At 47.4% G+C, this 13,189-nt stretch overlaps 1 protein-coding gene across 1 annotated transcript in view; it reads right to left on the bottom strand.

Annotated features, from left to right (window-relative positions):
- PROS1 (protein S) overlaps positions 1-13,189 on the bottom strand; it is a 469,412-nt gene that overhangs the window by 289,706 nt on the left and 166,517 nt on the right. Inside the window, exon 4 of the mRNA XM_086934426.1 lies at positions 2,487-2,576. Coding sequence (XP_086790552.1) covers positions 2,487-2,576 — 90 coding nt within the window. The remainder of the gene's footprint in view (positions 1-2,486; positions 2,577-13,189) is intronic.

Here is a 13,189-nt window from a genome sequence, read left to right as displayed (position 1 = left end):
ACTCTGACTACTTATAAGATTTGAGCTTGAGTGAGGTTTTTGCAAATGGATAAAGGTGCTCTACACATTCCCAGTGGCCACATTGCACACTGGAGAAGTGATGCTGGTGTGATACCACATTAGACGGGGAACAAGGCAGGGCTGCCCTACCACCCCCGCCACTCCTATCATCGCACTAGAACGTCTCAGAATAGGAGGAGGAGGAGGCTGGGGATTCCAGGTGGGTAGACAACTCTCATCATCCCTATCTATACAGACTAGCGCCTATTGTACATTTGGGATGTGGGGCGGAACTCCAGCTCATCACAGAACTTAGAAGACTTTGGGCAGCTTTTGACTTTATAAGGTAGCTTGGAGAAATCTTGTTTTTACCCACTGAACCCAGAGACAACACCAGACTGGGTGGGTCGTGGAGGGGGGAGGTTAAAAGTTGGGAGGATGCCACCTTTAAATATCTAGTTGTTATTATATGTGTGTGTCTGTTTATAAATATACACTCTGTACTAAAGTTTCTGGTAGGCAATGATGAGCGGGCCATTGGGAACTTAAATTCCCAGGTAGCTTCATGGAGTACTCTGCCACTCACGGTTGTGGGAAGGATAGCACTAACCAAATGGTTATCCGTCCAAGCGTCTTGAATTATTTTGCAAATCTACCAACAGATATCCCCTGGACGGGTCTTTAAAGCCGTTGAAAGTCTGTTAATGAACTTCATAACAAATGTAGGAAGGCAGCGTCACGCTAACAATATTGAAGCAATAGGTCAGTTATGGGGTGTGGAAGACTCCAACTTTGAGCTGCACTATATTGAGCCTCACACTCAGTGGCTGTGTACCACACCCAGAGTTGGCAGCTCATCACTGCCACTGGCCGGCAATGCAGAGAATCCCGATATGGTACCCTATGCCTTTGAAGTCCTGTTGAATAAAGTACTGGCCCACTTAGTGTTCCAGAGCAGGAAAGAAATGGTGAATTGGGAGCAGGTAAGGTTGGAAATGGGGTTGGGGATCTGTTTGAAAATGGGGCTCTAGGAACATTCTACTCATTTTTGGAGACAACAGGGTTTACCCAGGTCAATTTCTATGCTACAGGCCTATGAAGGCAGACATGTGTGAGCTATGGGGTATTCTGGGCTCTGAACCACCGACCCATGAATATAAACAGACCTTATTCAAGCTGGGCTGTGGCCAGAGACTAGTTATATGGGATTAAAGGGCCCCACTGGGCCTGGGAGGGGCATCCTGAATAAGTAAAAAGATAAAGGTGAATCTGATATTGGCGGACCTTTTCATGAAAAGGAGTATGGTATTCCAGACTACAATATATTCAATACAACCAAATGTAGGACTCCTATGTGACCCTCCATGCACTCAGTGAAATGTACTATAGTATGATGTTACTTTGCCCCAGATGCCAAGTAAAAAGGCAGGATTCAGCCATATGATGCAAGACTGGCCAATAGTGGAACAATTCTAGCAAGGTGTCAGCACTCACATCGAGAACACAGTGGGAAGGAGTTATTACATGATTCTAGAGGCCTATATATTGGGCCTGGCCCTCTGCCCCAAATTAGGTAAGGCCAAGATAATGTCTGTGGCTCTACTATGAACACTGGCCAAGAGCACTGTTGCTATACACTGGAAGGCAAGTTGAGGCCCTCCCACTAAACAGTGCTACAAAGCTGTCACAAGATGTATGGATAGCAAAAGCATGTCATTGCATATAAAAGAGGCTAGGGGGTCTCAGAAAATTTCCGATTGCTAGGACCTGGGACAAACTTGCGGCCATATTCTCTCTAAGGATTATGAATGATGACAAACCATCCTAGAGAGGGAGTCTACCACAAAAAGCTAAAATCAATGGCCCAAAAAGACATATGTACTTATATCGCGTTTATGCAGCACATACATGCCTGGTGAAGGGCTGCTTTGCAGCGGACAGGTCTGCACGTACCCATCAATGAGATCTCCATTGAGCCCTCATATCTTCGAAATCTGCACAGTGGTCAATACATCCCCTTCCTTGCTCCCCCACTGCCCCAGTCATCGTTAGCTTGCCCTTACCTGCAATACCTACTGATAATAGCATTACACATGAGAAACAAGGTTCATGACCCAACTAGCTTGGGGCGATGAATTTCTTTGCTATGTTTGTATTTGGAAAGTTTGAAATAGCAGCAATACAAGGAAACATGCATTCTATTCTAAAGGGCGGTCCAAATATAAGCTTTCTCATTGTGGGCGAAGCAATTGATGTAGATCTGTGCCTAGTTGGCAGATCACCACAGTGAATATTTCAATTGCAAACAGTTGTTGTTAGCAAAATGGCAAGAAAAAAGATTGCTTAACAAAAACCAAAAAAAATGGTTAAATAGAGCTTCAGTAGTACAATGGACAAATATCTACACCAGACAGAATACTGTTGTCTAGTTAAATACATTTAAGTTAGCATAAAGTTCTACCTAAAGTAAATAACATTTTACTAACCTGTGACACAAGACCTCAAGTCAACGGAACCATCTGAATTCAATGCACCAAGCCTGTTGGATATTCCAGCTCGATAGGCACCAAGGCATGCTAGAAACAAAATTAGACATGTTCACGATTGAAGCCGACTATACTGTGTCAAATAGAATCCAAATGTAAAATCTATGAGAGCACCAACACTAAAATCATAGGTATGGCTTAAAAAATTCAGCTAAAACAAGTATTTTCCATTAGTCAAACACGTCAATAATAAATCATAAATTTACTTACCCAAAAAAATGAAAAATTGGAGCTACTTTTTTTTTAGTAAATGGCTAATTTATGAAAAACAAATGATTAAGGCTCGCAAAGGCACATAACGTTAAAGTAACATTTCCCACACAACGTATTTCTTTTGATCTTGAGTAACACACGAAAAAGCAACTAACTGTGCTACATATTTGCGTTTAGGTATCACTTAGTTGTATACAACATGATGAGTGAAAAATATGTGAAACGCACACTCTCAAAGTTTAAGCTGTGTACTACCCCTCCTATTGATCAATCATCCCCGGACATGATATAACATGCATGACTGCGATGACCCCTTTCTGCGATTCCCATCAACAAATTTCTCATCACTTGACAGAAACCCATGAATTGCTTAATTTGAGCCGGTGTGTGCAGGTGGGGCCCACCAGCACTTATTTTCCCTCATGAGACTTTCACCCAAAGCAATAGAGTGAAAATAACACAAGGGGAGAACAAGGGGAAAATGTAAAAAAGTATCAATGGGAGAAAACAGGAACCTGAAAGAGTGAAATAAAAGGGACAAGGAGTGTCTGGTGGGGGATTAAAGAGGCATGAGGTACAATCGAAACTACGGAGCTTTGGTATTGGCTGTGCATGTTATGTTATATGTTATGTTGTTTAGTGCGTGTCTCACCAACCCCTCCAGCATTGGCTCCAGCTAAGGTCCCATTGCCAACTGATCATCTGGTTCTTCTTTTCAAGATGCCGTCAAGTTTTATACTAAGCGTGACCACTGGATTACAGGCTGGAAGTGTTTGGACCTGGATAATAGGACCATGGAGATTGAATGCTCACATATACTAGAGCACACAACAGAGTTTTTTTGCCTTCCAACAGTCACATCCTTGTTACGGGTGCCCTTCTCAGTGGTAGTAGGCAGAGTTGGCATTTAAGGCCAAAGCAACATGGTAAAGATGCCTGTCAATTTGCTGTGGTGGCTCTCCGCTATGTAAGAGTTCACACCCAACTACTGAGTTCAAATTTGTTTTTCCCACAGTTAAGGATCTCCCCTTTTACTTGCATTGCTTCTATGTTTGTTAAATCAAGCTACTTTTTAATATCTACTTATTGTTTGCATTCTCAGCTCTGTTCCAGCTGACATTCTTGGCATCCTGGGAGTGGGAGCCAGGTTTGTCAGCTGTTTGTGACAGAGACTTCCACTGATAAGACAGTTAAGCCTGATTCAAACTCTCTTAATGCCGTTCTTTCGCTGGCAGAGACACTGTGGTCAATTTATGTGTAACTGCTCCTCATGCTCACAAAAGTTCAATTACTTATCCATGCCTGAGACAAATCCATGGTCCCGGATGTTCAGTTACTTATCTATGCTTGAGACAAATCTATCGGAGGAAGATTGCCATGTGTTTCACTCTTACCCTTTCTCTGTTTTCCTAGTTCATGCATGGTATTACAATTAAACATCTGAGTAAGGGTTCATAGCTGTTCACCAGCCTATGCCCGCTCAAAATCTGACAGACGCTGGTCTTTGCCATTCCTGTCTGTGAGGTTACAGGGCATCATCGGCTCCGATTTAGGTGTAGCACTTCCAGTCCTTGGATACAAGACAGAAGCAAGCCACGCCTTAGTCCCCCCCCCCTCCAGCAGACAGACAGAGGGTCCTTACTCTTATCTTCTTCTTGCAGTCCAGTCACATTCTGAGGACCTGTTGGTGATCAGCTTTTCTCATACCGACCCTTAGCCAGTAATTGCCGACAATGCCGAATCCACTTCATAAAAAGTTCTCATGATTTGCCCGGCCTCCTTTTATAATGTTTTTGGTTGGTTTTCGAAAAATCTACTACAGAATTCTCATTTCTAGGGATCTGTCAAGATGCAGAATGTCTTACCATGTGTGTAAAGCTTCCTCCGCCCTCTCAAGGGTGGGTCTTTTTAAAAAACAAACTCGCTCTCCCTCAGCTGGAAAATGAAATCTGAAGGGTTCTAACTGTAATCTTAAAGGCATTCATTAATACTACATAATTCACCTTACCTTTGGTAAACATATATCCACAATTATCAATATAGTCCTACCTATCTCTGGACCTTCGCCAAGCCTTTGATTCTTTACTTTGGGATTATATGTTATGTTCCCTAAGGAGGTTTGGTATTCCAGAGGAATACATTAACTGGGTGAAGTTACTGTACACTAATCCAACAGCTAGATTCAGAACAGGAAGACTCCTCTTGAAACAATATTCAATTGTGCGGGGCACGAGACAAGGCTGCCCACTATCCCCCTTATTGTTTATAATTGCTCTGGAATGGCTCTTATGCACAATCCGTCATAAAACAAGGCACAAGGGCATACAAGTGGGTATGGCACCGCATATAGTATCTGCATACGCGGATGATATCATATTATATCTTAATAACCTCACTAACGATTATGACCCTTTGACTCCTATTTTTGCTACTTTTCAAAAGCTTTCAGGCCTAACAATAAACAAAACTAAATCATATGCAATTTTCTTTAAAGTTAACACGCAAATGGTCTTTCAAAATAGCGCCTGTGACATTTAGGCATACACGTCTATAGGGAAACGCAGGACCTACTGGATGGTAATTTAATGCGCACTATCGAGACAGTTAAGTCACAGATAACATTTTGGATATCCCTGCCCCTGTCAGTGGCGGGAAGAGTGGCAATTAGCAAGATGGTGGTGCTGCCCAGCTTGCTATATTATTTTACTAATCTCCCAGTGCTTGTCCCGGCTCCGATTTTTAAATTACTAGACACACTATTAACTGAACTGATATAGGGCACTGGGCGCAGTAAAATAGAATTAAAGAAGCTACAACTGGTCACAAGAAGTGGAGGATTGGGAGCGCCGGACTTGAAGGCGTACTGCTACGCCAGTCAATTACAATGGTTAACATATTGGATTGTAGGCAGAAATCTACAGGAAACTGATGTCTCTCAACAATCTTGGGAGCATGGACGGTTACAATTCAATTGTTTCAATTTACGTCTTTATTCGATCATAATCAATCATAAAAGACACATTAAGACAAATACAATATAATATAAAAAAGACATACAATTTCATACAATAATATTTTGTTAAAAAAAGCATGTCATGTAAAATCCCAAGACTGTTAAAACAATGATTAGGTTTAAAAGGGAGAATTCAGGGTCAAAAGCTATTAATGCATAATTACACAGGGCTTGGTAACAGTCTTCAATATTGAATTGAATGGCGTGGGGGAAACTTGGGTACACCAATGCATAAGCAGATAGATTACATAATGCCTTGCAGGTTTTTCCTTCTAAGGACCAAAGTCCAGCTCAGAAACTTAGCCATAGCAACAACTATGACTTCAGAAGTTTCAGTTTTTAAAATACGCAGCGCCATTTGACAAGATCTAGATCCAAACTTTGTACAAACCGGCTTTAGCCATTTCAGCCGAGGGCACACAAACAGGACATGCGATAGAGTCTCGTCCTCAGTTAAGCAAGTGTCACATTTTATATCCTGGTCATCCAGCCACTTTTTAATAAACGATTTCAGGGGGAGCGTTCCCACTCTAAATTGGTGGAAGAGTTTTCTATCACCAGGACGTGTGATAAGGTCCCAATAGGCCTCCAGCTTACGCTCACAATTATATTCAAGAAAGAGGCCTGTGAGGGAACCACTAGTAACCGAGGACAGCGACTTTACATAAACCTTGTCCCTATATATAGCTTTAAGATCTCTTTTGGATGGAAAGGAATTCCCCTCTGCGTCCTCCCACAGGTGAATGAGGCCCATTTCAGATAACAATGCCTTAAGCTTTTGAGGCCAAGAAATGTTGTTTGATTTATCTGCTTCCCTAATGGAATTAACAGTTTTTGCATAAGGTGCTAGCTCCGGGGTTGTCCAAAGTTTTTGCCAATAGGCAAGTGGTCTAAAACCCGCAGCCTCCTCAAAGAAAATACATCCTAGATCTAAAAGTAGGGGCCTCAGAGGAGAGGATTGAGGAAGGCCGGTCAATGCCCTCAGGAACTTGTTCTGGGCTAAGACTAATGGTACTAAGTTTTCAAACCCCCAAAGTTCCGCCCTGTAAACTATTGAGGCTCTAACCTTCCCTTGGTAAATAGATAGAGCCGGACCAACTGGTTTGGTTTGGGACAACCGGAATTATTTTAGGAGGGTCCCTGCAAGTTGATTATGCCTTAAGACAAATAAATCTAACTGTGGCTTCCAGTTCAAGCGTTTGCCCAAAGTAACACCCAGGTATGCAAAGGAGTCGGCTTGTTCCAGGGGCACATTGTTCATTTCCACTCTAGCATTTCACTACTTTGTGTTTATGCAAGACCATGAACTTCGTCTCATCGACGTTAACTACTAAATCATGGTCATTGCAGAACGAAGTGAATCGATCAAGGGCACGTTGCAGACCTGATTGCGTCTTCGACAGAATTAAGGTGTTGTCTGCAAACATTAATAGAGGAACCCTGGATCCAGCAAGAGTAGGTGCGTCTGTGGAATATTCGGAGTAGTATGAGATACCATTATTTATGAACAATGAAAAGAGGGTAGGGGCCAGAACACACCCCTGCCTTACTCCCTTGTTCACAGGAAAGCGGTCTGTTAGCTCACCCTGCTGACCCCATCGTACTTGGGCAGATGTAGACTCATGTAGATTTACAATAAAAGATAAGATTTCAGTAGTCATCCCTGCTTCCCTAAGAACCTCCCACATTTTATGGCGGGGGATTAAATCAAATGCAGATTTAAGATCTACGAATGCTGCATAAAGTGTCCCCCCTGCTAAGACCACTGTGTTCCAGTAGATCATCATGAATCTAAAAAACGTGGTCGATAGTTCTAACATGGGAACGAAATCCTGCTTGATAGGTGGACAGTATTTCGTTCTCATCTATCCAACTATTTATCCTACTTAGCACTAATCTCGACACCATTTTTTTAAGGGAGTCTATGAGGCTTATGGGCCTATAATTAGATGGACTGGCGTGATCCCCCTTTTTATAAATGGGGATGATTTCTGCCACGCACCAGGATTCCGGGATGGGTGCACCTCTTGCCAAACCATTAGCAAGGAGCTGGATATATTTCAACCAGTTCTCCCGATCTGATTTAAATATATCCGCTGGGATACAATCCGGTCCAGGAGCCCTACTTCCTGTCACACCATCGAGGGCTCTCTTGATTTCCGCTAGTGTAAAGGAAAGGACTGAGTCCGTCACAGCACAGGGCTGGTACATAGTACTATCTTCGGGCGATGAAAATTGGGACTTGTAATGTGCGACCTAACTTCAGGTGGAACGTTGTTAACTGGAGCCGTGCCAGCACTACCACTGCCCCATTTAATTAAGTGCCAGAACCGACACCAGTTTTTCCTATTGCATGCCTATATGAGGTCCCTCCATCTATTTTCATCGTAAGCCTTCTTTGCCATGAGTTGTATAGCCTTGTAGACTGCCCTTAGTTCCCTTACCTCATGTGCTGATCCCACCCTAATGGCTTCGGACAAGTGTCTGAGAGCTATCCTACATTCCCAGTCATGCCATTTTGCAGTTTTGTGAATGGGGGTTACATTAGATCTTTTTATATTTTTAGTAAAATAGATTTTCAGCTTAGCAAACAAGGAATCAGGGGTCTCTATAAGAGTTGTAAGGCTTGCCTCGCTGGAATCAAGATAGGATAGGGCTACAAGGGACTCTTCAAGAGTAGACCGTATCTGTGCCATGGTGCCCTCATCTACAGACAGACCCCCCAGGATATAGCGGCATGGATTAGCAAATTTAGCGGCACAAATATGGAAATTTAGCGGCCTTTTTGCGGCACTTTATTTTACTCAATCATTCATTTTCAGCCTCAAATCCTGGAGGGTCTGTGCAGTGCATTACAAAAGCGGTGGGAAGGGGGTAGGCAGCGCCTAGGACTGGACTATCAGCGTGTCATCCCCTGTGAAGTTGCTCTAGCAATGTCGCCTAGTGGTACCCGCCAGTGACGCCACCCACAGCATTGTTCAGACGGCGTGTGCTGTCTACCATAGAATTTGTATTGGAAACCCCTAACCTTCCAAAATATATTTCTGTAGCACCAGACTCCCCAAGCTTTTTTTTTGGGGGGGGGGGGATTGGGGGTACTTCTCAGCGTGTCCTTGCATACAGTGCCATGATGTGTGCTACTGGTCTGCCGACTGTCTTCATATGTGCATCGCCATGAACAGTCCTGTTTGTAGGCAGCCTGTCTGCAATTGTGTTGTGCCACAGGCTGTACTATTGGTCTGCTGCCTGTCCTCGTATGTGCAGTGCCATGGAGTAAGCCATTTGCCTGCTGCCTGCCCTGTTCTATGCAGTGCCTGGGGCTGTGCTGTTGGTCTGCAGCCTGCCTTCGTATGTGCAGTGCCAGTGGGCTATCGGTTTCCAGCCTGCCCTCGTATGGGCAGTGCCATTTTCTTTACTACTGGTCTGCAGCCTGTTTGTGCAGTGCCATAAAGTGTGCTGTTTGCCTGCTGCCTGTCCTCTTCCATGCAGTGCCTAAGGCTGTGCTGTTGGTCTGCTGCCTATACTTGTGCATGCGTGCAGTGCCAAGGTCTGTGCACTGTTGTGTTAGCCATGTCCTGTCCGCCCCTTATAGCACATCAAGGTTCCTTGATTTTTTAACTATGTCTGAGCACAGCCCCATTCTCCTTTTGTGCCGTCAAACACTCCTAAGTATTACGCAGGCACTCAGTAATTGGTCCCGACAAAGCACAATCCCAACTTCACCAGTATGTTAATATTTCAGCCTCCTGCCCTTCAAACGCGTTGTGATCACAGCCTCTGAACAATCTGATGAGCAAAAACACCTCCCCTCTCTGCCTTCATTTTCTGAGGGTACCAACGCTGAACTGCTTTATCTTGTTTTCTTTGTTTTCTAAGGTGATATTGCTTTTGAAACTCTGATAAGTTTTACATGAATAACACAACATACGGATTGTCAAATCAGAGCTTGTAACCCTTGGTTTATTTGGGTTATTAGTCAAACTATGATAGCTCTATAGTTAAGTACATCTTTATCCAATGTGAGGACACTCTGACCTCCTCAGGAAGTTGCAGCTCGGTTGTGTGTTAGAAAGGGTTACAGGAACACCTGTGTTGTCATAATCATGAATGTGCCTAAATGCTGTGTGTCTGTGGAAGGAGCGCTGCAGTGTAGATCTTGTTCGCACATCTATCAGTGGTAAGCGTAACCTCCCTCACACCTTGTTCCGGCTGCTTCTGAGTCGAGTGTTCACGGTGAGAGTCTGGATACAAAGAAGTGTGAAACTGAATGGCGTGGGTGGTGGTTGGGAGTTCAGGCCTCTGGTATCTTTGTGGCACAATCCATGATTGGGTGTTCTGTGCTTTTTGCCTCGTTTGGTTTCTGCTGAACAATATGATCCCCTTTATAAGTGTGCGGCGCAGTGGGCTGTAATTGAATCGGGTTGGCAGCTGCCGGTAGGCGCGTTTAATGAACATCTCGTGTTTATGTTCAATCATAAACACACACATGGCTGCATGGTATGCTTCTTTGATAAATAAGAATGGCTTGCTAACTCACAATATGATATGGTTGTTCTTGTTTGGCGCCGCCTCCTTTAGCATTTAAAATGCTCAATGGGAGGGGGCGTGGCCAAGATGGCGGGCTGAGAGGTCGCACTTGCCGAGAGCTCCCGGACCCCTGAATCCCTGCACCGCTTGTAACCGCTGATTCCCCCCCGGATCACGCGGCGACTGAGCCTGGTGCCCACGGTGGAGGTGTGGAGCGACTGCTGAGCCCGGTTCGCGCCGTCGGGGGTGAGATCCTGACCGGTGAAGCTCGGGTCGGGGCCCGCTGAATGGCCCGTGTGCGAGCTGGAAGCCGCGAGTCTCCCGACCCTCGGAGCGTGACGGAGCGCCCAGCCGCCTGTGTGTGAAGCCCGCAGCGGTGCATGAACTGTCGGAGTCAGCAGCGGCTTCGCGAACGGCTCGGAGTTGTCCGACGGCGGTTGTGCGGAACGGAGCAGAGTGGAGGTGAAGAGCGAAGGCGGAGTCGACATCGCCTCACTACGCCAGCCCGTGGATTGAAGAGGCCCGCTGGGAGAGGCCGCTCCGGCCGGTTGTCTGAGCGGAGCAGCGGAACGGGGCTCCCGGGGCAGATCTCCCCCTGAGGCTACGGCCCCCGGCGACCATCGCACAGTGACTTTGCCCACTGGCCGGATTTTGGGTCCCGGATCAGAGACGGAGAGGGGTTCTCCATATTGGGCGTTGGCCCCTCGACATCACAGAGCGGCCATTTTGTGGTCTCCGGCCGGGCAGCTCGGCCTTCCTGGTGCTCTTTATGTGGCGCTGCCCCCGGCTGGCATATAGCTGCTTTCTTTGCCCTCAACGTCCTCTACTCAGCTGCAATGTCGAACGCTAGAGGACAGCGACGGGGCGACCGAACCTTGCCGGACATGCTGGGACGCGGCGCCCTACGCAGCGGTGGAACCCAACCCGCCACGACCTCCCCGGCCCCGACCAGGGGTGCAGATGGCGGAGAACCCCCGGTGACGAGATCATTTCTCGAATCGCTCTTTAGCTCCCTTCGGGAGGACTTTCAAACGCTCAAGCGTGAGGTGGCCGGGGAGGTCCGCGAAGTAAGGAGAGAGATGGACTCCCTGGGGGAACGTGTGAACACAGTGGAGGAAGCGGGTCACTCCAGGGATGAAGAGATCACCCATCTGCAGCAGGAGGTCCTGCGACTGCGGGAGCAGCAGATTGAGCTACAGGCCCACGCCGAGGACCTTGAAAATCGGTCCAGGCGGAACAACATACGGGTCCGCGGTGTGCCGTCCGGTGATGAGGGTGAAGACGTGACTGCCTATCTGGTGGCCCTCTTTCGTGCGATCCTGGGAGAGTCGGAGGACTTTCGGATCCGCATAGACCGAGCACATCGGGTGGGCCGCCCCCGCAGAGCTACGGCGCCCGCCCCAGACATTCTGGCCTTCCTCCCGGACTTTCCCTTGAAGGAGCGAATCCTCCGAGAAGCACGAGGGCAGCAATCTTTCCGATTCCGGGACCACCCTGTGACCCTGTTTCAGGACTTATCTACAGTCACGCTGCAGAAGAGGAAATCATTCAAGATCGCCACTGACTTCCTCCGGGAACAAGGGACACAGTACTCTTGGGGGCACCCCTTCCGTCTGATATTCCGATGGAACGGTGTTTTGCATCAGCTTCGGTCCCTCCAGGATGTCTGTGCGGTGTTGGGCCTCACAGCATCGGATACGGATACCCCGGCTCCGCGGCGGAGGCGAAGCACTCGTGACGGATGGTAGCAAGCTGGAGGGGGGACCTCTCCTCCTTCGGAGCGTCCGGGCTCGCCCGTGATCAGGGCGGACATGGCGGCCGCCATCCAGGAGGCCTCCAGAGTGGCGGCGAACGGCGAAGTGGCCCTGACAGCCTGAACTCACTCCGGGGGGAGTCTACTTTAGCTTATTCCTCTTGCAGGTGCGGGGATCCGGGGGGTGGGCTGGGAGGAATGGCGAGTGCTGGAGGAGGTGGCTGGACGTCCACTAGACTGATTTACCACGGCCCTGCCCGTTACGGGCCGGACTGGGACAATGTCTTTTTTGAAAAGTTTGAGTAGCAGGGAATGGGGTTGGGGCAGGCGGGCAGATGTTTTGATTCTAGGGACTAGAGGGGGGGCCAGTTGCGGGGGGTGGTGTAGATTTGGTTGTGTGGGGACAGGGGGGGGTTTTCTAGTTGTGGGGTGTTGGGGTTCGGGGACTGTACTGTGCCAGTGGACGGTTCAAAGTTGCTCTGTTTTGAGGCCTCGAGTGGTGCCTTCTGTGTTTCCCTGCGGGGCTTTGCCTCTTGAAATGTGCTCCATTGATCCCCCTCCTTGATGGCTCTTAGGGTGCTTACTCTCAATGTGAAAGGGCTGAATAATCCGGTTAAGAGGCGGGCAGTGTTATCCTTGTTAGAGAACTCACAGGCGGATATCTGTCTGTTGCAGGAGACCCATTTGCTGGCTAAGGACTGCTCGAGGATGCGTACCCCTAAGTTCCCCACGCAGCTGTTCTCCTCTAGCGCCTCCAAGACGGCAGGGGTGGCGATCTTGTTTTCTAGGGGGTTCAGGGGAGAGGTTGTGTGCAAGGTAGCAGAACAGAAAGGGAGACTTCTAGTGTACAGGATCAAGATGGGGGGTTTAGCACTGACTGTTGGCACCATCTACTGCCCTAATGATCACCAGGACCAATTCTTACACAGGGTTTTGGAGGACGTAGCATCCACCTCTGATAGGCACATAGTGTTGGGGGGTGATTTGAACCTGGTTTTCGATGCGGCGATGGACAGGTCTGTGCAGCGGCGCCACCAGTTGGGTGAGCTTTCGGGCTCGATTCGAGCTCGACTTGAGGAGCTGGATCTGCATGACATGTGGCGCCACCTCCACCCCACCACCCGCGCATACTCTTAC

This window comes from Lissotriton vulgaris, chromosome 8 (genome assembly GCF_964263255.1).
Source record: "Lissotriton vulgaris chromosome 8, aLisVul1.2, whole genome shotgun sequence".
Lineage (NCBI taxonomy): Eukaryota > Metazoa > Chordata > Amphibia > Caudata > Salamandridae > Lissotriton > Lissotriton vulgaris.
The sequence above is the reverse complement of the archived record's forward strand: the minus strand, read 5'-3'. Positions and strand labels throughout refer to the sequence as shown.